Source organism: Staurois parvus, unplaced genomic scaffold, assembly GCF_062004578.1.
Source record: "Staurois parvus isolate SC_StPar_1 unplaced genomic scaffold, SC_StPar_1.0 ptg000282l, whole genome shotgun sequence".
Classification (NCBI taxonomy): Eukaryota; Metazoa; Chordata; class Amphibia; order Anura; family Ranidae; genus Staurois; species Staurois parvus.
The window spans coordinates 4450949-4477373 of record NW_028318078.1 but is presented as its reverse complement, the minus strand read 5'-3'; the positions used below and the strand labels follow the sequence as shown (position 1 = coordinate 4477373).

Below are 26425 nucleotides of genomic sequence, written 5' to 3'. Positions count from 1 at the left end.
GAGAATACACTAAACATTGTGTGGGGAGGTGCAGCGTGGTACCGTGGCCGGAAACTGAACTTGTATTAAGGCCAAAATTCAACTTTACAAACAGCCCGGAGAGAAGCCACCTGGCCAGGAACATTTACAGTTTTGGAACTACAAGTTGAGCCAAAGTAAGGCACTTGGATGTGCTGACAGTGTCCGTTTTAGAGAGAGCAATGCGGCCTAGCCGGTCTGTACGAAAATGGGATTATTCCAGGAAAGATGATGTATCCCTATCCTGTCCCTACTCGTCTGGAACCTTTCCCTACAAACAGGTGATTTTTTGCTACACTGCACACTGACAAAACGTGCACCAGGCCCAGGAGCCAGGGTTCTAAAAAGACTCAAGACAGCCACCGGAGTCACATGGAGTGGCAGCATCCAACCGGATTGCTTCCCCAGTGACCCATGAAACCGTAGAGGAGTATCTCCCTCTGCAATGCCGCTGGGTTGAGTCCCACCAGCAGTGGAGAAGATGGACTGCACCTGCCTACAGGTAGACCTAGGAAACCATAAAATCAGAACGGAAATACACCTAATCAACTTAAAGTATACTTTAACAAAGTGCTTCTAATCTTAAACTCACCTAGATCTACCAGAACATGAAATATCAGTCACTCATAAGGATCAGTAATATTATGTAACCATTTCATAGTTAAATGTGAAGCTCTTTACCCATAGATTGGCAGCCTCAGTCTTGATGTCAGTTCCACCCTTAAACCTTTTATATTAAGTCTATTACGTTTCCTGTGAAAGCCACTTCTACGAGATATTTAAAGCATCTTTTTAGGTTTGAACTGACACATAGAATAAAAGGCATATCCCCCTGGAAAATATTTTATTGCTGAGATCACTGGTGTAAAGATGACACTTTTATTGCTTTGCATTTACTGTACAAAGCAATGTTTACACTGTACATTGTGTTAAATCTTAAATGCCTTTTGACAGGGGAAGAGGAAATTTGAGTAATTACTAGACTACAAAGTCTTTCCCGGCTTTTGATGTGCCATTATGTTAAAAGTCTGAACGTGCCGCATGGATATAATATTTGCAGTGTTTGAATTAATTTTTAGCTGGTGATATCTGTACTGCAATGTTAGAAGAAAGGCGTATACTGTATATAATTTTCTAGCTGACATAACAAAAGAGTTTTTTCCTTGCACATTGTTGGAATGTCCAAAAATACAGAGAAGTGTTAAGATTGTCTAATAGTGACATAAAAGTATGGAGTAGAATAGCAAAGCAAATCTAGGTTTAGCTGCTTCCTGGAATCTCTAATTGGTTATAACAATTGTCTAGCAGCAGGACTGAAGGTTAGTTATGGTAGGTGGGCTCCCAGGCCTTCATTAACACAGGCCTTGTCACTTGTCTTTTTTACCATTGTGAACCCTCTTGCTACAGCCAGTGGTGTATTTAGGTATTGTGCTGCCCTAGGCAACACAAAAATCGCCTGCCCCCAAGGACACTGACCAATACCCCCCCTTCCCCCTCCCGCGGAGAGAGTCTGACATTGACCAACAACACCCCTGCCCCCCATCTGGGAGAGCCTTCCACTACACCCCCTTCCCGGTGATAGAGAGAAAGGTACCCATCTTCAAAACTCCGGACATCCCCGGGAAAGAGTCGGGCTCTACATACACCATCAAGCAGTCCGCAGCCTCTCTCGGATCCCACCTGGTCCCCATGGCGCGCATCTCCCTTCTTCCATCCCTTCTTCTGGGGAGAGTTGCTGCCCCCCTGAAAAATGTTACCCTAGGCAAGTGCCTTGTTTGCCTTGTGGTAAACACTCCCCTGGCTACAGCTACACTTTTAGTCCTCATGCACACTGGATGTTTTTACAGTGGCTGTTTTTGGCTTTTGACTTTTTTTCCTAACGCCAGTAAACTCCCCAGCATGTTATCTTATGTGTCCATGTACACATAGACTATAAAAGGTTTAAGGGTGGAACTGACATCAAGACTGAGGCTGCCAATCTATGGGTAAAGAGCTTCACAGGCTGGGTTCGGGATGGCTCAGGAAAATCCACTCAGCATCACTTGGGAGATCTTCAGAGCAGCCAGAATGGTTGGTAGTGTCTGCAGGCTGTGGAGCTGGGAGCAGTTCTACAGAGGAGAGGAGATACTTCTGCATGTAGTTTGCAACAATCTGTGCTAACTTTCAGAGGGGCTGAGGATCCTTAGCCTATAAGGGGCTTTTGCTACTGATCTGTAAAGACTGACCACACTCAAGAACAGTCCATGATCTTTTTCTCTAAATAGGAAGGAGGTTGTCCCCATGCATTGATTAAGTCAAGTTGGGCATCCCATAATCCCTGTTACCCTATCCTAGGTATATCCCCTAATAAAATAACAAAAACCAAGCTCATGGGCTGTTCACTGAATGTGGATGCAAGTGAGGAAAATGCATGTTGTCTGGCTGTGCAAAGTCTAGAGGGACCGATAAACACAGAGGCCCTCAGGAGGGTAGCACGACACTTATGCTGCTAGTATTAGTAAATAGATAAGGAAGTAGATCATATTTACTTGTTTAAAACTTTTTTTTTTTTTTCAGCTACTTCTTAGTTGCAATATATCGGCAAATTATGTCATATATCCCATGAGTCTTCAGGATAGAAGTTGTGGTTTCAGCAGCTAAGCATATTCTCCTGCATTCCTGAACTAGAGGCAGGTGGATTCCAGGAAGTAATTGCTGCATGAATCATCTGCCCTTACTCAAGATGGCTAAGGCCAGAGAAATTAGTGTGTGTTTTTCAAAGTGTTTCCTTAGCTACATAAAACATGGAGACATGGATGGACGGGGGGAGTCAGCTTTGAATATCAAAAATGAATTAACCACTTGCCAACCGCGTTATAGCCAAATGACAGCTACTGCGCGGTTGTACAGTTCTGGGAGGGCGTCATATGATGTCCTACCAGAATACTGTCACAGCGTGAGGAAAGTACTGGCAAATGACACAGAGGACATCTGCACCGATCGTCAGGGCACCCTGATGATCAGTGCCCAGCAGTGCCACCCAGCAGTGCCACCCACCAGTGCCCAGCAGTGCCTCCCACCAGTCACTGTTGCCAGTGAGTGCTGTCTGTCAGTGCCGCCAGTCAGTGCCACCCATCAGTGCAGCCTCATCAACACACATCAGTGAAGGAGAAAAATTACCTATTTGCAAAATGTTATAATAGAAACAATGAAAACCTTTTTTTTTCAAATTGTTTTGCTCTTTTTTTGTTTATAATGCAAAAAAATAAAACCCCCAGTGGCGATTAAATACCACCAACAGAAAGCACTATGTATGTGAAAAAAATGCTAAAAATGTCATATGGGTACAACGTTGCATGACCGCGCAATTATCATTCAAAGTGCGACAGCACTGAAAGCTGAAAATTGGCCCGGGCACGAAGGGGGTAAAAGTGCCCGGTAGATAATTGGTTAAATAGTGTTTTTGGTTTGTGGTACTCAGATGTAGTGCAGTTCCACTTTAACAACAGCTCTAAGTATGGCTGAGCCTCCCAGAGGAGCCCTATTACCCAACACATACTCACTCTATACCAGCCCTTCTCGCAGATGTGCTAGATTGGCAATTTGGTTCTGAGTGCCTGACATTAATATGTGACTACTATTCTCTGTGACCACTGGATGTAATCTTTACTGATGCCCCTGGACATTAGATACATAGGATACTGTAATGGTTTACAGTCTATTTTAAAAGTTCTGTTAGTTTGACATTGACCTTCAATACTTTATTCACCCTTTTTATTATTATTATTATATAGGATTTATATAGTGCCAACAGTTTGCGCAGCGCCTTACAAAATGAAGGTAGACATTACAGTTACAATACAATTTGGTACAAGAGGAAACAGAGGGCCCTGCTCGTTGGAGCTTATAATATAGGAGGAACCTTTATAATGATTAAACCAATTGCTTTAAAATGAATACAATTCAACAATCATTTTACACATCAAAATCTGTCACAATACTGATTCCACCGTATGGACTGATCAAACCATATTGATGCTGGATGTTGGCCTGCCCAATTATTAAAGGCAACTTATGCTGTATGTTATTGTTTGAAATATATGCACCTGATTATATGTTAAATACTGATTCGCAGTCCGTTTAAATGATTATTTATGTATTGTATTGTATTGTATGTATTGCACAAGTTTAGGACTGCTGCAATAGTTTTTTCCATTTTTGTTTGCTAAGTATTGCACATCCAGAAGCGCATGAGCACTATTTTAAGTACATTGGAAAAATTTACTTACCAACCAGACTAATGAAAGAATTATCTGGTTATCAATTCTTAGTGAATACTGCAGACTTGGGAGAATTGGCTAAGTCAAATGTAGCTGTTTAAATTCCAATAATGAATCTGTAAGCAATTACATTATTGAACGCAGATCTTCTATTATACACATTGTCTAATTTTCTAATTTTTTCACAGAATTCCTAGGAATAATTGTTCTATTTTTCTCTTAAATGCTACCCATCTGACCTGGCCCTGGAGCTGCCAGTTCAATTAAATGAATCTCTGATTTGATCAGTTAACTCATTCCACAATTGTAAGAATCACAATGTAAAAGAAATGGATTAAAACACAACAGTTTTCATTTCTTTGAATATATTTGGTATGTACACAAGAGCTAATGAATATCTACCAGATGAGCAAAAGAAAATCATTTTTAACTCAGAGTACCCAATCCATGTCTTTTCATAATATGTCAATACTTACCTTTTAAATGAGCCCATTGTTAGCAATTTATTCATAACAGCACCTTCTACTTCCCCAAAAAACTGTCCAGTCTGGTGAAAAATAAAAACTAAAATTAGTAGGAATATTTGCGGAGAGAGTAAAATACTGATACATAATACAAATCATTACAATTGATGAGTTGACCTTCGACCTTTCCCATATGGAAGAAAAATATATTTTAAAAATATTTTTCCTAAATATATTGCCATATATTTGAAATGCTACAATTTTGGTCATATTCAATATATATATATATATATATATATATATATATATATATATACACTGCTTGTTGAAATGCATTTTTATTAAAAAATATATGAAAAATGTTTTTAAAAATACATTTAAAATATACTGTATGTCTTTAAAAATACAAATCTACACTTTTGGAATGCATTTACAAATATATGTAAAAATACATGTTAAAATGACTTTTTAAAAAAAATCTGAAGAATATATTTAAAAAATATATATTTTTAAAAATATATTTTTAAAATATATTCTTCAGATTTTTTTTAGCATATAAAAAAGTAATTTTAACATACATTTTTACATATATTTGTAAATGCATTACAAAGATGTAGATCTGTATTTTTAAAGACATACAGTATATTTGAAATGTATTTTTAAAAATATGTTTCATATATTTTGTAATAAAAACGCATTTCAACATGCAGTATGTATGTATACATGAAGTATGTAGTATTTCGAATATATGTCAATATATTTGGGAAGAATATTTTAAAAATATATTTCAAAATATATTTTTCTTTCATGTGGGTTAACTCTTTATTTACAAAAAAAAATTGACCTTAGTATTGTAAAAGAGTAAAGTTGTTTTTCCTTTATTCTGCATTAAAGCGTATCTAATCCTAAAAAATTAAAATGAAATATACTGCGGCCTACGAGTCCTTAGATGTGGTGGCTACATTAGTCTTCTTTTGTTCTTTTTATTTTCACCAGGTGATCCTGCCAGAAGCACATTTTCTATCATAGGGTGACAATACTCAGTTAGAGCTTGTGTATATATGCTTTGCCCTCTGAAGAGTGATTTGCTTTTCAGAGGGTGTTTAAAAGGCAGAGAAGAGGTGTTATTTTGCATTGCAAGCAGATGATGGGGCATTTGCAGAGGGATAACGTTTGCCAAACGTTTTTGATACAAAGCAGCATGTGTACACCCTTTTCACTGCCTTTACATCCCATAGCGGATCTAAACTCTTTCAATCAACATTGACTATTTTTCATCCACAGACTTTGTAAATAGATAGGAAGGTATATTAAATTTACTTGTTTCATACATTTTTTTTTCTCATTTCTTCAGTTACTTCCTGGGTTGTGGCCTAGGCCAAAATTTTTCATATACCTCAGGAGTCTTCATGGCATACCTCCCAACTGTCCCTGATTTCGAGGGACTGTCCCTGAAGTCCCTCAGTCCCCCTTTCCTCCTTAATTGTCCCTCATTTTGGTCTGATCTATACAATTGTATATAAAATGCATTATTTATCTTTCAAAAAGTGTTTAACAGGGCTAAACCGTTCATCCAGTTTCTAAATTGTTGCAATTGTAAACTTGAAACTTGAATTAAAGGAATAGTAATTGTAAAAAAAAAAAAGCACTTGTAGATTTAACTAATCTTTTTTCTTGTATAGTTTTCCTTTGAGGGGGTGTGGCAGGGGGTGTGTCCTATACCCACATACATTTGCTAATAGGTGTCCCTCATTCTCATCTCAAAAAGTATGTTCATGGGCATTTTATTTCTTTCATCTGGGAGGGGCTTTCTCAGCACACCCTCCTGTCTGCATGTTTGAACTAAGGGCAAATGTTACGTAAGTCATCTGTCCTTAGTCAAGATTGCTATAGCTAGAAATTCTAGGGGGTTGTTTTTCAAAGTGATTTCTCAAAATAAAGCACTGAGACATACAGTAGATGGGTGAGTCCGTTTTGAATATTAAATATGAATTAAATAGAATTTTCAGTTGGTAGTGTAAAGATACAGTTTAGTTCCGCTTTATGAGGGAACGATGGGAGAGGGGATTAAAAATTAGGCTCAATGGCATGTTTTTACCATCCTCCAACCAGAAGTGCAAACTAAGCCTTACTGTACTGTGTCTGTGGAGGAGCTGCTTTGTCACCCTGCAATATACTCCTGATTTGGACTACAAACTTCTCCCTGTCTTCTCGTCTCCTTAACAAAGGGGGAAAGTGATTTGCAGTTTCCAGAGGAGAATTGGGAAGGCTGATAGCATTACTTGAGCTTTCAGTTTAGTTCACACTGGATTTCTGGCAGTTTTATTTCTGTACTTGCAGAAAAGGTACTTAGCCTGAAAAAAAGGAAATGAATGCAGACACCATATCTAAAAACCAGCAAGCTACAATATTTAAAGTGTTAGCTCTTAGGTCTATATATACTAATATATATATATATATATGTATATATATATATATATATATATATATACTAGTATAGTTCGCTGAGCGAACTATTGGTGCTTTATAAATACTGTATAATAATAATACTAATTACCCTGAAATCTACTACTGCATGATTATTGGCATTGAACAAAACTTGCTCTGCCAATCTGTGTATATACATATATATAAATAATGGGCAACTCCCCATATGGAAGAAAAATATATTTGAATATATTCTTCCCAAATATATTGACATATATTGGAAATGCTACAATTTTGGCCATATTCGATATATTTAAAAATGTATTTCAATAAATAAATATATGTATATGTATATTGAAATGATTACAAAATATATGAAAAATATTTTTAAAAATACATTTTCAAATATACTGTATGTCTTTAAAAATACAAATCTACATTTTTGGAATGCATTTACAAATATATGTTAAAATTATTTTTTATATGTTAAAAATAATTTGTAGAATATATTTTAAAAATATATATTTTTAAAAATATTTTTCATATGTTTTGTAATATATAAAAACCGCATTTCAACATGCAGTATATATATATATATATATATATATATATATTATATATATATATTTATTGAAATATATTTTGAAATATATTGAAGATGGTTAAAATTGTAGCATTTCAAATATATGTCTATATATTTGGGAAGAATATTTTAAAACATATTTCAAATATATTTTTCTTCCATGTGGGTCCTTAGCGCATAGATGTATCACACTGAACTTCAAAACATTTGCTTGTGATACAGCTGGGAAGGGCTAGAACCTCGGTCCGGTCTTTACTGTCTTTGTGAACATCCCTGTTCTTCCTGTCACAAGGACCAGAAATGTAATAAAAAAACAATAACCACATGACATGTTCTAATTGCTTCATATTCCATCCAAAACAAATACATAATACATATAATAAAGCCCCCCACACCTTTTTTTAGGGGGGCCCCCCTTAAATCCAGAACAACTACAGCTAAAAAGCTGAAATCAGCTTCTCCCAGTTTCTGGTGATCACGAAAGTGTTAAGAGAATCAGTTTTAATAAGGACATATAAGTCTACTCATACCCCTAAACAATGCAAATGGCACATCCAAGAATTTTAGATTACACAGGGAAAAAACCCAAATGTCTTCAATTTTCATTCTTTCATGTACAAATGTTCCACATTTCAGTGATGAAGGAATGTTCAGTATGATGAGCAGAAGAAGGAGAACAATCTCATGCTGTCATCTTACTGTCACATCGAATTGCCATCATCTGATTTGATGGTAGATGTTCTCAGTATGATTAGCGGAATATTCTACACACTGTGTTAATGCAATACATGAAGAAAGAGAATACAAATCTGTCAACAATGGTTTCTGTGTACTGATGATCATAAAGCACATTGTAGTGGTTTCTCTCCAATGTATTCCATCTCACTGTACAACAAGCCCCAAGCAAGAAAAAATATGATGCCATGTCCAAGTAAAGTGATCTCAAGGGTATCCAAATCCTAACAATAAATGTTACTTATTTGGTCCCTTGAATTGCAAGCATTTTGTTATAGCTGTTCGAGAAGGGTAAAAAAAATAGACATTGATCCTGCCAAAAATTTTATCCACTGATAACTTCCCATGCTCTCTGCCTGTGCTGCCTCTTATCAGTTACTGTAGTTTGTTCTAAGCAATCTTTGAGAAGATGTGGGGGGGTGGGGGGGGTGTTCGGTCATTTTTTTATTTTTAGCCATCCCATGTGAGGGTATCCTGTATTATGTGATTGATGGTTTGCTTCATATTTTGCATTACATTTTATCGTTTTATTGACTACAGACTTAACATTAAGAAAAGTATAGCGATGTGTCCCGCTGTTTGCTTTCTACCTTCTGTGCCCCCTTAGTGGGTTACTCCTGTCTCTCCAGGAGGTTGTGAGAGTGTGTCATTGCCTGTGTATGTCATATGTGGTCAGCTTGTGGGGTTTTTTTTGTGGTCCCGTCTCTTCCCCTTTCATATTTCCACCAGGTGGCACAAGAATTTATTAAGACATATGATTTTCTTTATTGTATTGTTTTTTCTTTGATGTATTATAATTGATTGTATTGAATACTGTGTGATGTTTGTTTATTATATCACCTGTCAGCTATCATATCCCACAAGGAAGGCAGAAAAATGGATCCCGAGGAAGATCTTTTTTGGGTCGAAACGCATTGATCCACCATAGTTTAAATTTGCTGATTGATCATAACCGATGGACATGGCTTTTACTATACATTTTAATTTATTAATAAAATAGTGTTTTTATGGACATCTTGCTTCTTATATTGACACATACAAATCCCCATTTTCTGGTGCTCTCCTTCAGGGGAACTCTGGGAACACAATTTGTTGCAATGGAAGTTTTTTGTTGTCCTGCCCTGTAGTGTCAACATTGCTCCTTATAAATACACATGAGTGTTGTCACCCTAGGACAGAAACTGTTACTCATAGGATCAAAAGGTAAAAATAAAAGAGCAAAAAAATGAAAAAAAACAAACAAATTCAGTTACCAGATCTAATTATGTAAACTGCATATATTAGAGTTCAAATTCAAACAAAGTAGAATAAATGTGTTTAAAAAGTCAGTGTGAGAGCAAGGAAATCCTCCCCATACATCAGTGCACAAAACAAAAAAAAATTCCATAGCATTTTGTCCAGTGCATGCGCATTTGCTCTGTGTGACTGTGACAAAAAACAAATATCATTAGGCTATTTCCTGTGCTGGTCAATTGTTTTTTATTGAATTAAAATGGAAAATGCCACAGATGGCCAGTAGATGGCACTAAGTGTCATAGTAATGATACTTAGTGCCATCTACTGGCTATATACAGTATTTTCCATTTTAAATCAAAAGAGCACAGGAAATGGCCTAATAACTTTTTTTTTGCTCCATTTGCACAGAGCACAGTTGCATGCTCTTTCACTGTGAAAATCACTATGCATTTTTTAAAATAAATACACTCCTTTATGTAGAAAAAATTTTTAGAGTGTTTTTTGCACGGATGTATGGAGATTTCCCTGATCTCACACTAACTTTTTAAACAAACGTTGCACAAGGATTGTAAAATAGAACAGAATTATGTATTATGTTTGCACACTAAGGCTCCATGTACACGGGACATTTGGAAAACACTTCTGAACGATGGAAACTGACTGCTGGAAAACGTAGGTTAAAAAACATTTGTTTAGCTGCGTTTGCATACCGCGTTTATGCGCGTTTGTGTTTAGAAGCGTTTTTTACAGATAACATCAGGAGACCTTCCCAAATGCCCAGAATGCACTGAAAAACAGTAAAAAATTAACTATTTCAGACATTTTGAGAGAAATAGAGAGAGCAGAAGCAGAGAGAGCAGTATGTGTTGAGATGACCTGTCTTTTCTGGTTGTATTTACTATGGATCCCATCATGAGCATAATGCGGCACGTTCTACCATTTTTTCCTTCACGCAAAACCTGGAACTGACTGCGCTGGTGTACTGGGTCCATTTGAATACATGGAAAACGCTTTGCATGCATTTCCGATGGGGAAAAAAGGCTCTGGACAGCATCTGGATATGGAACAGTTAAAAAACGCTTCTAAATGCAAAAACTTATACATGCAGTTAGCCAGGTTTTCACGTGTTTACAAGTATTTGAAACACTGATAAAATATACTCCTGAAGGCAAGTTTGGTGCGTTAAAAAAACGACTTCAAACTCAGCTGCCTGTAATTGACTGTAAACAACGATGTGTACATGGACACATAGGAAAACATTAGGGAGAGCTCAGGGGCTGCTGAAAAAACGCAGAAAAGCTCCTAAACGTGAGTTTATCAGCTGCAGTGTACATGAGCCCTAAGGATGATTATTTAATACATCTGCACTTTATTACTGATTGATTTATTATAAACTTTGCACTTTGTTATTACATAGTTACATAGTTGGGTTGAAAAAAGACACAAGTCCATTTATGGCAACCAAAAGGAAATATAAATAAATAGAAAATCTCCATAAACACAATCCTATACCCATAGTTGATCCAGAAGAAGACAAAAACCCCTATGAAGCATGGTCCCATTTGCTCCAGCAGGGGAAAAATTCCTTCCTGATCCCCCAGGAGGCAATCGGATATTTCCAGGATCAACAATTCCTGGTGCTATTACTTAGAAATATTTGAATGACTTTTATTATTGACCAACTATTTATAGGATGAATGCTTCACTTTATTAATAATATGTAATACTGTATATATGTGTTAGAAAGTCAGTGCTAATAGGGATTAGGCAGCTAGCAACCAAATAAGCCAATACACCAACCTAACATGAAATAAAGTAAAATAATTGTGCAGCCACAATGGAAAAGTAATCAAATACCAAGTGACATAAAACACAATCAATGAAATATACAACATAAATTTAAATTATTTAATAATATTCAACAATAAAAAAAAAGATTAAAAAAAGATTGAATGTATACATTACCGCAATAGAAAAAAAGTGTCCACAAAAATAAATATATATAAAAATAAAATTTGTGAACAAAGTGTGTCTCCACCACCATGTCCAATTGCACAAAAACAAACAAAATGAAGCACAACACATTGTATTTTAACTATTGATTGTGTTTTATTTAATTGTTTTGGCATTTAATTAATTTTCCAGTGGCGCTGCAGAATTATTTTGCAATAGTATGTATTTAAATGTTATTTTATATTGTTACACGTTTTATATATATATATATATATATATATATATATATATATATACTGCTCAAAAAAATTAAAGGAACACTTTTTAATCAGAGTATAGCATCAAGTCAATTAGACTCCTATTAAACTCCTGGGATATTGATCTGGTCAGTTAAGTAGCAGAGGGGATTGTTAATCAGTTTCAGCTGCTTTGGTGTTAACTACATTGACAGCAGGACCACTAGATGAACAACAATGAGACAACCCCCAAAACAGGAAGGGTTTTACAGGAGGGGGCCACTGACATCAATACGTGCCATTGCCAGAAGGTTTGCTGTGTCTTCCAGCACAGTCTCAGGAGCATGGAGGAGATTCCAGGAGACAGGCAATTACTTTAGGAGAGCTGAACAGGGCTATAGAAGGTCCTTAACCCATAAGCAGGACCGGTATTTGCTCCTTTGTGCAAGGAGGAACGGGATGAGCAATGCCAGAGCCCTACAAAATGACCTCCAGCAGACCACAATCACACAATCAGAAACAGACATTATGAGGGTGGTCTGAGGGCCTGATGTCCTCTAGTGGGCCCTGTGCTCACTGCCCGGCACCATAGAGCTTGATTGGCATTTGCCATTGAACACCAGAATTGGAAGGTTCGCCACTGGCACACTGTGAGGGACCGCCGAGCGGCACCACTAGCACTCCACTGGTCAGGCGTGCCCAGAGCGCGGAGTCTAAGCCCCAGGGTACTTGTTCACCAGGGCCCCTGATGGTGGGGATGGACTTGTAGTACCCCGAGACCAGGTCGCCACTACTGAGCACACCAGTCAGTGGTAGGGGTGTTCACCAGGGGCTCCAACCAGGGAGAGCCAGATGTGAGGAGGTCGGGTGACCCCGATGGGATGGATGGATGGATGGCTGAGCAAGTGCGAAGTCAGACAGGCCGAGTTGGTAACGTAGAGGACGGTAAGGTACAAGGGAGCAGGCAGAGAATCGTCTGGTCACACGCCATTTCAGCAACAGGAGGTCAGATCTAATGAGGGGCATCCAGGGAGAGAGGTCAGGCAAGCAAGGGTCTGGGCAGGAGAAATCAGCAGGTCAAGAACAATCCGGGTCAATAAACTTACAAGGCACAGGTACAGAATCACAGGAAGCAGGTAAGACCAGAAGGCAACGAAATGACAGCTCAGGGACCTTTAAATATCCCGCCCTGCGCTGCCATTGGTGCCCAGCGGGCGGCCGCGGCTTCTACTGCGCATGCGCGAACTCGAACGCCGCGGTCGGCCCGGACCTAGTGCCCGTGTACAGGGCGCAGCAGTGCGCCTGCGCCGGGACCATCGCGGCAGGGATCGAGGGGATCCCTGACATTGCCCCCCCCCTACGGGCAACCTCCGGATGCCCACCCGATCTCTCCACCACGGGTGATCACAAAGAAACCTCCGGACAAGTCTAGTTGCATGGACATTATGGGCTGGTTCCCACGAATTGTCCTCAGGGCCGTAGCCCTTCCACTTGATGAGAAATTGGGTCTGGCCCCCCCTTCGTCGGCACTTCAGGATTGCCTCCACCTCGAATTCTTCTTCCTCTTCAACCGTTACGGCCTCCGGGGGCCTGGATTCCCATTCCGGGAAGGCATCAGGGACTACCGGCTTCAACAGGGACACGTGGAAGACAGGGTGGATCTTGTGTGTCTCAGGGAGAACAAGTTCATAGGCCACTTCATTGACCATCCGTTTGATGCAAAAAGGGCCTATAAATTTAGGTCCCAACTTTTTTGACGGGCAGAGCATCTTCAAGTTCGACGTAGCCAACCAAACCTTCTCTCCGGGCTGCAACACCAGATCCCCTCTTCGCTTCCTATTAAAAGCCCTCTTGTAGTCTTCTTGGGCTTGACGGATGGCTTCCTGTAGTTTTTTATTGTTTGAAGTGAAGAAGGCTAGTGCATCCTGTGTCGCTGGAATTGGGCATTCCAGGACTAAATCCGGGAGGAAGACAGGATGAAACCCATAGTTGGAGAAGAACGGGGACTGCCCAGTTGCTGAATGGCAAGCGTTGTTGTACGCGAATTCCGCCAAAGGGAGAAGTGGCACCCAGTCGTCCTGAGAGAATGATGTGTAGCATCGCAGGTATTGCTCTAGGGTCTGATTGGTCCTTTCGGTCTGACCATTAGTCTGAGGGTGAAATGCCGAGGAAAGGGATAGCTTGATATCCAGGGCTTTGCACAATGCCCTCCAAAATCTCGAGGTAAACTGCACCCCTCGGTCCGAGACGATGTCTTCGGGAACCCCATGCAGTCTAACGACCTCTCGAATAAAAACTTGCGCCGTCTCGGCTGCTGATGGAGTCTTCCGTAAAGGAATGAAATGGGCCATCTTGGATAAGCGGTCCACGACCACGAGAATTGCTGTGTGGTCCAGTGAAGGTGGAAGCTCGACTATAAAGTCCATAGAGATTTTCTGCCAGGGCCATTCAGGGATGGGTAATGGACGTAGCAGGCCCCACGCCTTATTTCTTGAAGGCTTGTTCCGCTGGCAGATGGCACAGGAGCCCACGTAACTTTTACAATCCTTGGCCATGTCCGGCCACCAGAAGGAACGTCGGAGAAGTTCCAGGGTCTTGACCAGGCCAAAATGTCCTGCCATTGGGTGGTCAAGGCAATGTCCCAAGACTAAGGTTCGGGCATCCTCCGGCACCACAATCCGGTCCTCCCTCCATAGGAGTCCCTCCTTGTTCTGGAGGGGCGCCCCATCGGAGGTAGACATCGCTGTGGACGCTCTCAGGATCTCGGAGCGAAGGTTCGTCTGAAGAGCCAAGAAGTTTCCTGCAGGAAGAATAGTGTCGGGTACTGGGATCTCCTTGGTGTCCTCGTACATGCGCGACAACGCGTCTGGCTTCGTGTTTTTTGAACCGGGCCTGTATGTGATGTGGAACTGGAACCTCGAGAAAAACAATGCCCATCTTGCTTGTCGTGGGCGCAGACGTTTGGCCGTCCTCAGATATTCCAGGTTCTTGTGGTCCATGAATATCAGGATGGGATGGGAGGCACCTTCCAGCAGGTACCTCCATTCTTCTAATGCGGTCTTGATAGCCAGTAGTTCTCGATCCCCAATGTCGTAGTTCCTCTCCGCAGGGGTAAGTTTCCGTGAGAAAAATGCTACTGGGTGAAGTAATTCCTTGGCGCCCTTTCGCTGGGAAAGGATGGAGCCAACCGCGTTTTCTGACGCATCTACTTCTAAGATGTAGGGCAGGGAGGCGTCGGGATGACCCAGTATGGGTGCCGAGGTAAATAACTTCTTTAGTGCTTCAAAAGCTTCCTGTGCCTCTGGTGTCCATCTGAATCGCGTCCCAAGCTTGGTTAACTGAGTGATGGGGGAGACCAGACCCGAGAAGTTCTTGATGAACTTCCGGTAGAAGTTTGCGAACCCAATAAAACGTTGGACGCTTTTCCTGTCCGTGGGTTCAGGCCAATCAAGGATCGCAGAGACCTTCTGAGGGTCCATTGCGACCCCCGTGGTGGAGATAATCAGACCCAGAAATGTAACACTAGCCTGTTCAAAGCAACATTTCTCTGCTTTAGCGTACAACCCGTGCTGCCGCAACCGCCCCAACACCTTTGTTACATGTACCCTGTGCTCCCCCAGGGAGGATGAGAAAATCAAAATGTCGTCTAAGTAGACGATGACAAAGATGTCCAGGAAGTCCCTAAAGATGTCGTTTACAAAGTGCTGGAAGGTGGCCGGCGCATTGCACAACCCGAAAGGCATGACCAGGTATTCGAAATGGCCGAAACGGGTGCGGAAGGCCGTTTTCCACTCATCCCCCTCCCTTATGCGAACCAAGTTGTAGGCTCCCCTTAAGTCCAGCTTGGTAAATACTACTGCAGCTTTTAAGCTCTGGAATAATTCAGGTACCAGTGGTAATGGGTAACGATTTTTAATTGTGACCCTATTCAGCTCCCGATAGTCAATACATGGCCTCAAAGTCTTGTCCTTCTTTTCTACAAAGAAGATCCCTGCACCTGCTGGGGAAGTGGAGGGACGGATGAATCCCTTACGGAGGCTGTCCTCAATATAATCCTTCAGGGCCCCTAATTCTAGCTCAGAAAGGGGAAAAATTCGCCCGAAAGGAATTTCAGAACCGGGTAACAGATCAATAGGACAGTCATATGGGCGGTGGGGGGGTAGAGCATCTGCTCCCCGTTCACTGAACACATCAAGAAACTTATGATAGGCTGCAGGAATCACTTGTTTTAGGCTGGCATCCCCTTCAGAGCAGAGGAGGACCTGGGAGACCTCCGGGCCCGAAGTTCGACACAGTTCCCGACAGTATGGGGAAGGGAACGAGACAACCCCAGTTTCCCAGTCAATTTGGGGGTTATGGGCCCGCAACCATGGGAGCCCCAGAATGACTGGGAAAAGGGGTGATGCAATAGCATCCAGGCGGAGGAGTTCCCGGTGCTGACCGGCAATAGAAGTCACAATGGAAGGGGTCTCCTGGTTAACCACCCCTGACTTTATCCGGGAGCCATCAGCCAAAAAGATGTGAAACCCCTTCTCCTTTGGGCGGAGGGGGATACCCTGCTGGTGAGCAAAATTGATATCCACAAAACAGCTGCATGCCCCCGAATCAACTATGGCCGTCACCTCCACGGTCCTTTCTGAAAGCTGAAAGGAGAGGGGAACAACTAAGTATTGGGACGGATTCATGTTGCCAATAGATAAAGAAGATGAGGTGAACTTACTCAGTTTCTGCGGGCAGGAACGTACCATGTGACCCGCTTCACCGCAGTAGAGACACAGATTCTGGGAGCGTCTGCGCTGGCGTTCCTCTGGCGATAGTTTAGGCCGTGCCAGGCCTAGCTGCATGGGTTCGGGAGCATCTTCAGGCGGCAGGTTCTGGATGTTTGGCCTAGTATGTTGACTGGATCCTTGGAAAGACCCCCAGGTATTTCCGCGACCCTGACCAGACCTCTCCAATCTGCGCTCCCGTAGCCTACGGTCAATTTTAATGGTGAGTGCAATCAAGTCCTCTAATGTCTCGGGCACCTCCACCCGGGCGAGCTCATCTTTCAGAGCCTCAGAAAGGCCCATACGGAACTGGTGCAAAAGTGCGAACTCGTTCCAACGAGTGTCACCCATCCAGCGCCTAAAGTCAGAGGTGTATTCCTCAGCCGCCCGCCGACCTTGTCGGAGTGCATATAATGTGGCCTCGGCTGAGGCCGCCCGTTGTGGGTCATCGTATAAGATGGCCATAGCGTTAAAGAAGTTGTCAACCGTAACCAGATGAGGATCATTATTTCCCCTTAGTCGGTGGGCCCAGTCTTGGGCTTCACCCTGCAACAGGGAGATAACAAACCCCACTTTCACCGATTCTGTCAAAAAGGTCCGTGGTTGCAGTTCAAAGTAGAGCAGACAGGAGTCACGGAATGACCGAAAGCGTGTGCAATCCCCGTGGAAGCGCTCGGGTAAGGGTACTCGGGGTTCCGCCATAGGGAGTGATGTGGAAGGCCCAGGAGCCGGCCCGTGGGCTGCTGCGACCGGCGGTGCAGGAGCCGGGGCCTGTGAAACAGGAGCAAATATGGTGCAGGCCTGAAACCGATTCTCGATCTGCAAACATCTGTCCTGTAATGTGTTTACCGCTTGCGTCAGGGTAGCCAGGTGCCTGCAAACCTCGTCCAACGGCGAGGGTCCTCCTCGAGGCTCAGTCATGGCCTTCTGGTACTGTGAGGGACCGCCGAGCAGCACCACTAGCACTCCACTGGTCAGGCGTGCCCAGAGTGCGGAGTCTAAGCCCCAGGGTACTTGTTCACCAGGGCCCCTGATGGTGGGGATGGACTTGTAGTACCCCGAGACCAGGTCGCCACTACTGAGCACACCTGTCAGTGGTAGGGGTTGTTCGCCAGGGGCTCCAACCAGGGAGAGCCAGATGTGAGGAGGTCGGGTGACCCCGATGGGATTGATGGATGGATGGCTGAGCAAGTGCGAAGTCAGACAGGCCGAGTTGGTAACGTAGAGGACGGTAAGGTACAAGGGAGCAGGCAGAGAATCGTCCGGTCACACGCCATTTCAGCAACAGGAGGTCAGATCTAATGAGGGGCATCCAGGGAGAGAGGTCAGGCAAGCAAGGGTCTGGGCAGGAGAAATCAGCAGGTCAAGAACAATCCGGGTCAATAAACTTACAAGGCACAGGTACAGAATCACAGGAAGCAGGTAAGACCAGAAGGCAACGAAATGACAGCTCAGGGACCTTTAAATATCCCGCCCTGCGCTGCCATTGGTGCCCAGCGGGCGGCCGCGGCTTCTACTGCGCATGCGCGAACTCGAACGCCGCGGCCGGCCCGGACCTAGTGCCCGTTTACAGGGCGGAGCAGTGCGCCTGCGCCGGGACCATCGCGGCAGGGATCGAGGGGATCCCTGACACACCCTGTGCTTTTAACAGATGAGAGCAGGTTCACCCTGAGCACATGTAACAGACATGAAAGGGTCTGTAGAAGCCATGGAGAATGTTATGCTGCCTGTAACATCCTTCAGCATGACAGTTTTGGTGGTGGGTCAGTGATAGTCTGGGGAGGCATGTCCATGGAGGGATGCACAGACCTCTACAGGCTTGACAATGGCACCCTGACTGCTATAAGGTATCGGGATTAAATCCTTGGACCCATTGTTAGACCCTACGCTAGTGCAGAGTGGGTCCTGGGTTCCTCCTGGTACACGACAATGTCCAGCCTCCTGTGGTCAGAATATGCAGGCAGTTCCTGGAGGATGAAGGAATTGATACCATTGAATGGTCCCCATACTTGCCTGACCTAAATCCAATAGAACACCTCTGGGATGTCATGTTTCGGTCCATCTGATGCCGCCAGGTTGCACCTCAGACTGTCCAGGAGCTCAGTGATACCCTGGTCCAGATCTGGGAGGAAATACCCCAAGACACCATCCGTCGTCTCATTAGGAACCTGCCCCAATGTTGTCAGCCATGCATACAAGCATGTGGGGGCCATACAAACAACTGAATATCATTTTGAGTTGCTGTAATGAAATTTCAGCAAAATGGACTAGCCTGTTGCATCATTTTTTCACTTTAATTTTTGGGGTGTCATTGAGATGCCCCTGGTACCTTTTTCATAGGCTTTTTTGAGTTTGGGCAAGGACACAGGGGCCCCATGATCCCCTACTGCCCGGGGGCCCCATGAGTTGTCAGTCTGCCCCTGATATATATATATATATATATATATATATATATTACAGGTACTTATATAGCACTGTCAATTTACGCAGCACTTTACATATATATTGTGCATTCACATCAGTCTGTAACCCTCAAGGGGCGTACAATCTAAGGTCCTTAACTCACATTCATACATACACATACTAGAGCCAATTTAGACAGGAGCCAATTAACTTACCAGCATGTCTTTGAAGTGTGGGGGAAACTGGAGTACCCAGAGGAAACCCACACAGGCACAGGGAGAACATGCAAACTCGAAGCAGCTGGTGCCGTGGTTGGGATTTGAGCCAACGACCCTAGTACTGCCAGGCCGAAGTGGTAACCATTTAGCCACTATGCTGTCATAAATATATATATATATATATATATATATATATATATATATATATATATATATATATATTTTTTTTTTTTAACAACATCAATGCTGGCAAAAACATGCTCCTATGATGCTATTCTATTCATTTGAAGGAATAGATAAGATGAGGTCTCTTAATATAGCATATACAGAAGAAAGGTATGAGAATTGGCACGTTATGAAATATTGAATACAAATAAAAGGAGAGCCCTAATCACAGACTATGCGCAGGAATATGTACAAAGCAATACTGTAAAGTTCTTATCATTTGAGCAGAATCGATTGAGAAACTATAAAAAAAAAACTAAACCAAAAGTGTCGAGTGTTGTCTATAATATAGAAATACACGGAACTTAGTAGTTATGAAGGAATTTACCCCCCCATTATTTTTTCCCCCTGCTTATCTGATGCTGGGTTGTCTTCAGTCTAAATACTCTCCCGCCCAGTGGATCCAGCATTGTCAGACTGAGGTCCTCTTCTTTGCGGCCGCCACTCAAGTCCTGAGCTGCTGTGTTTCCCTGTGACGTCATTGGGACGCTGCCAACGTTTCGGGTTCAGAAACAGCCTCCTGATGACACCCCACTAGGCCCGCCTCCCTCCTCCTTTAGTGAATGGAGTGAGCTTAGTGCTCCCGGTGCCTTCATTGATATTCAAATCACATATTCCAGGAGGCATGGGGGGCCCTGATGTCAGCTGGCAGCCCTCCAGCTGTTGCCAAACTACAAGTCCCATGAGGCATTGCAAGATTGACAGTTACAAGCATGCCTTCCAAAAGTAGAGCCATGATGGGACTTGTAGTTTCACAACAGCTGGAGGGCTGCTAGTTTGACACCCCTGATCAGGGAGGATGGGGGGCAGGCCTAAAGCAATTTAATGAAAAAAAGTAAGTAAACAAAAAAAAAAAAAATAGAAAGATATTTGTGTAACAGGGGAGGGGGGGCAGGTTGGACAGAAGAAAACTTGCTTTAAAGGGTGAATATCCACTTTAAAAAAAAAAGAAGCAAAACTGTCAATGCCAATGGTGTCACCCAGACAGGAAGCAAGGTAAAATATCTCAAATGGGGCCTAATAGTAAAAGAGGTTCTAACCATTTCCTACACCATCCTAAACAAAACCATTTTTTGGATAGACACACACTTCTTGGGTGGTCCCAGCTGCCTGTTTAACCTTATGCATATGGATTTTGACTTCTGTTCAATAATACATTCAATTTTCATTTTTCACAGAATTCTGATTTTGAAAAAGGTGTGCCACATATCTTAAGCGATAGACATTCCAACATATCAGAATATCCCAAGTTACAGTTGATCTGATTTATACTCACAGTTACACACGGAAAAGCCTATAGGGTACAATGCGCGGCAGATATTGAAGATTTCAAAGAACAAGAATTATCTCTTTACCAAGAAAGATCTTAGAACCTTTTCCAAATTATTTGGGTGTGGGCAGGTTGCTGAAAGCAAGAAGAGTTTTTCTCTTTTATGGCCAGGACTTCTGAAATTGTCGATGTTTGAACACCGCGTATTACTCTAATTGAGGAAAAGGCGCCAGGAAACATAAATCAAACTGGTGCACGTTAAGTAACTAATAACCATTATTAAATACTATTTATGGAGGTGTATAATGTTATTTCACATGTACATTAAAGGGAAATCATCAGTGATACTGTATTTTCAATTATTAAGGCTCCATTAGGGAAAGGCTGTCTGTTTCACATGGCAGATTTTCCTTTGAGTTGTAAATGGCATTTTAAAGTGTTACTAAACCCAGGACCTTGCATTTGCTATATCTAGTCTCCCACAGTACCTTTTCTCATCAGCAGTTAGAGCGGTCTTGTGACTTCTATCAGTGTCCAGCAGAGCACTGGTTAAAGCTTGTAAGAGGAATTTGTATTCTCCCCTAATTGTCCTATTAGGCTGCAGGACCCCTTACCCTTGTCTGGACAGTGCTGGTTGATCCTCTGCTGATCAAATGCACTCTCCCAAGAAAACAAACTGTCTAGCAATACACACCAAACTGAGCATGTGCAGCTTGCCTCCAAGGCTCTGCTCTATCAGCAGATGGATTAGGGACAGTAGAAGAAGGGGTGGACCAGAGAAGACAGGATCAAACCACTTTTTTTACACAATTGAGGAATAACCCCTTAGGTTCCACAGTGAGTATAACTAGCATGTTTTACTGCATATACAGATTGATTTTACTGCTGTGGCTTTAGTAACACTTGAAGGCTTTATTCACATGGGCATACCTATCCATGCACCAATGCGAAGGGTCATCTTCACCTATGCAGCTGTTCCATGCAGAACGTTGCAGGCAGTCTGTTGAAATCAATGACAGGCAGCTGGCTGCACCGACCTTTACAAATCTCCAAGCAGATCTGAGCAAATCCATACAGGTCTGATGCATGGACCAGAACACCTGTACATCCTGCAGAGGTAAATCCGACACTTCGCATTGGTTGAACAGATAGGCACACCTGTGAGAATGAGGTCTAAAGCTGAGCTCCAGGCAAACAGCTAAACACACAGATGATAAAGCTTTTACCTGTCAAAAATGTGTATTTCTGTCCATCCAGTCCTGAGATTTATGCAGCTCTCCCCAACAACACAGCCTGGTCTAGGATGGGAGGGGACCTGATCTTTCTTTGCTGCAGTTTTACTTACAGGTCTCCTCCTCACCTCCACCCTGTGACTGGACAGGAAAAAAGAAGCAACACACTGATGAGTTCATCTCTCTCCTACTATAAGCATGCTCCTTGAACTGCAGAACAACTGATTGGGTCTCTGTGCTTCTTCTTTCTCCCACTCTCTGAACTTTGCTGTACAGACTGTACAATTGATTGTAAGAGGCTGACACCAATTGGTACACCTGTCCAGGTTACAACTGTCTAATAATTTCATTCCCCTCCCTTTTACAGGTCACCTCTTATATCCTGTTGTGCCTCTGGGACAGAAAGAGAAGGAAAATTACCCTAATGGTACACTGATATCACAAAATAAAAAAACTAAAATAATTGGCTAGACACACTTTAATTAAAAAAATAGTGGCTGTTCACTGTGAATGTCCTCTTAGATAAATGAAATATAAAGGGGTTTATTTACTAAAGCTGGAGAGTCCAAAATCAGACTCCCTTCTGCATAGAAACCAATCAGCTTCTAACCTCAGCTTGTTCAATGAAGCTTTGGCAATGAAACCTGGAAGCTGATTGGTTTCTATGCAGAAGGGAGTCTGATTTTGCACTCTCCAGCTTTAGTAAATAAACCCCAAAGTGTCCACTTGAAATACCCAATCATGTGCCAGAGAAAAAATTAGATTTTTGCTTGCACATGATTAGATGACTGAAGTGAACACAGCATCACCTTACTTACCAAGGAAAGTGAAAAAACAATTTGCAAAGTGAACATGCTATATTCCCAATTTGATGAATGCCTTTCACGGACATCCACTTATTTTTGCTATCTCCATCACTCCTTTGCGTGTGCTTTATATTATCAATTGCATAGAAATATGTCAGAAAAAGGTAATATTACTGGCTGTTTTAAGCAACTGGCTGATTATCATTTGGAAAAGACATAATTACCACCCTGCTATAACTGTAAGTGGACTTTCCAAACATTTAGAGCAGTGATCTCCAAACTGCAACCCTTTGCTTGCTGACCCTTGTGGCACTTTTCCTCCTCCCGACACCAACAATGGGGCACTATTCTGCCCATTGACACCAATGATGGGGCACTATTCCTCCCACTAATCCAACGATGGGACACTATTCTGCCCATTGACACCAATAACGGGGTGCTATTCCTTTCACTAATCCTACGATGGGACACTATTACACCCATTGACACCAATGATGGGGCGCTATCACTCCCACTAATCCAACGATGGGACACTATTACACCCATTGACACCAATGATGGGGCACTATTCCTCCCACTAATCCAACAATGGGACACTATTCCACCCATTGACACCAATGATGGGGCACTATTCCTCCCACTAATCCAATGATGGGACACTATTCCACCCATTGACACCAATGATGGGGCACTATTCCTCCCACTAATCCAATGATGGGACACTATTCCACCAATTGACATCAATGATGGGGCACTATTCCTCCCACTAATCCAACGATGGGACACTATTACACCCATTGACATTCATGTTGGGGCACTATTCCTCCCACTAATCCAACGATGGGACACTATTCCGCCCATTGACACCAATAACGGGGTGCTATTCCTTCCACTAATCTTACGATGGGACACTATTACACCCATTGACACCAATGATGGGGCGCTATCACTCCCACTAATCCAACGATGGGACACTATTCCACTTATTGATACCAATGATGGGGCACTATTCCTCCCACTAATCCAATGATGGGACACTATTCCACCCATTGACACCAATGATGGGGCACTATTCCTCCCACTAATCCAATGATGGGACACTATTACACTCATTGACACCAATGATGGAGCACTATTCCTCCCACTAATCCAATAATGGGACACTATTCCACCTATTGACACCAATGATGGGGCACTATTGTGCCTAATTGATAAAAACTGCACCATGCATAGAGCGTTTTTCCTTGATGGAAGCCACAGCTTCTATGATTGGAGGAAGGGGGCTGAAAGGACAGGCATTATCAGCAGTCTTGACGGGCACAAATGACTCATAACTGTATTAACTCCCACAGTACTGGAGATCACTGCTGGGGGGGGGGGGGGGGGGGTCACACAGGGGTGGAGAAACAAATTACTAAAGATATCAACTAAAACAGCTGATTTTAAAAAATAACTAAACTTAGGATTTAACAAGCAGAAAACAAAGAATAAAAAAGGAGTGGCTGGCTGTCCAATGGCTTAATGAGAATTCTTGTTTAATGTTGAAGGTGAAATTTGACATAACTCTCTTTAGAGTGGAACTTTACAACATAGACTATTTTTAATCCTTACGCCAATAGCATTAGTACAAAGATAGGAAAGTACTGTATATTTTATTTACTTGTTCTAAACTTTTTTTTTACATTTCTTCAGTTACTTTCTGGCTTCCAACAGGCCTCGGCCAAAATGATGTCATACATCCCACGAGTCTTCAGGAGAGGAGGATGGGGTTTTATCAGCTAAGCACACCCTCCTAACAAAAGAGATAACAGGTGCATGGTGTGGCAGTCCATGTATGTTTGATGAGTTCCAAATGGGCAGGTGTGAAGGTAGTCCAGTAGGCACTAAGGACAAGCTCCATAGGAGCGAAGCATAACTGCAGAAGGGAAACAAAGAAACACAGCGCCTCTAAGTGTGTACTGTGAAGGTATTTAATAGAAAGATAAGTAGTAACTCACATCTTAGAATATAAAAACAGGCTCATGGGTAAGAGGGTGAGATGTCTGTAGCCAGATGTAGTTGTGTGTCTGATCCAGAGAGGAGATCGATTGAGTCCGCCAGCAGGTGGTGCTGTGCATGTGCAACATGGATGGTAAGCCTGGTGGAATCTCCAAGGAATCTGCCAAGGTGTCAATGGTTTGTTTGGTGACTGTGGCCCCGACTGCCTTGAGATCATTCACAAGCTTCTCCCATGTAGTTCTGAGCTGATCCCTCACTTTTCTCTTGATCATCCTTACCCCATGAGGCGAAACCATGCATGGAGCTCCAGACCAAGGGCGATTGGTGGTTATTTTGTATTTGTAAGCCACAGAGCCACATCACGGCACCCTGGTATTCTGTTCAAAATTTGTAGAGTTAGGACCACAGAATACCAGGGTGCTGTGATGTGGCTCTGTGGCTTACAAATACAAAATAACCACCAATCGCCCTTGGTCTGGAGCTCCATGCATGGTTTCGCCTCATGGGGTAAGGATGATCAAGAGAAAAGTGAGGGATCAGCTCAGAACTACATGGGAGAAGCTTTTGAATGATCTCAAGGCAGTTGGGACCACAGTCACCAAACAAACCATTGACACCTTGGCAGACTCCTTGGAGATTCCACCAGGCTTACCATCCAAGTTGCACATGCACAGCACCACCTGCTGGTGGATTCAATCGATCTCCTCTCTGGATCAGATACACAACTACATCTGGCTACAGACATCTCACCCTCTTACCCATGAGACTGTTTTCAAATTCTAAGACGTGAGTTACTACTTATCTTTCCATTAAATACCTTCACAGTACACATTTATAGGTGCTGTGTTTCTTTGTTTCCCTTAAGCACACCCTCCTGTCTGCATGCCTGAGCTAAGGGCAGATGGATTCCAGGAAGTAAATGTTACATGAATCATCCACCTTTACACAAGATGGCCACAGCCAAAAATGCTATGGGGCATAATTCTAAGTGATTTCTCAGTAAAATAAAGCATGGAGACATGGATGAATGGGTGAGATTGTGTTGAATAATAAAAATGAAATAAAAAGCGTTTTTGGTTTATGGTGCTCAGATGCAGAAAAAAGGCATCAATGCTGATTACTTATTGTTTTATACTTCTGCTTCCAAAAATAAAGAAATAAAGTAAAAAGCATAATGTTTATTCAAGACTGTTTACAATTTATGTCTACCCCAAAATGCCAGAAATATGTGACTCTTGAGCAGCCTCTATTTCTAAGAAACTGGTCAATGAGGTATTTTCCAAGAGACCACCTGAGATGCTTGCATCACTCCCATCCAGATTGCATACAGTTCTTTGGAGTCTGCCCTCTCTGAATTCCATTTGTGAGCTCTAGAACGAGTCTTTTCTAATTTGGCATCCATCATCATAGAGCGCAAATGTTTGTTTTAATCAAGATATTTATACATATGTCTGCTGGTGCATGTTTGTAGATAAATGTATTGCTGTGTGTGCCATGCCAAAACGGAAGTGCCGAAGCAAGTATGACAGTGAAAGGTATGAGAAGCAAAATAATATAGTGCTTGCCAAAGGAATCACACAAAAATCAGTCATTCCT

At 42.4% G+C, this 26425-nt stretch overlaps 1 protein-coding gene across 3 annotated transcripts in view; it reads right to left on the bottom strand.

The window, feature by feature from the left end:
• CACNA2D3 (calcium voltage-gated channel auxiliary subunit alpha2delta 3) overlaps nt 1-26425 on the bottom strand; it is a 1248789-nt gene that overhangs the window by 85691 nt on the left and 1136673 nt on the right. For all 3 annotated transcript variants that reach the window (XM_089681870.1, XM_089681868.1, XM_089681867.1), the window contains one exon: nt 4754-4824. In XM_089681870.1, the coding sequence (XP_089537996.1) occupies nt 4754-4824 (71 nt within the window). The remainder of the gene's footprint in view (nt 1-4753; nt 4825-26425) is intronic.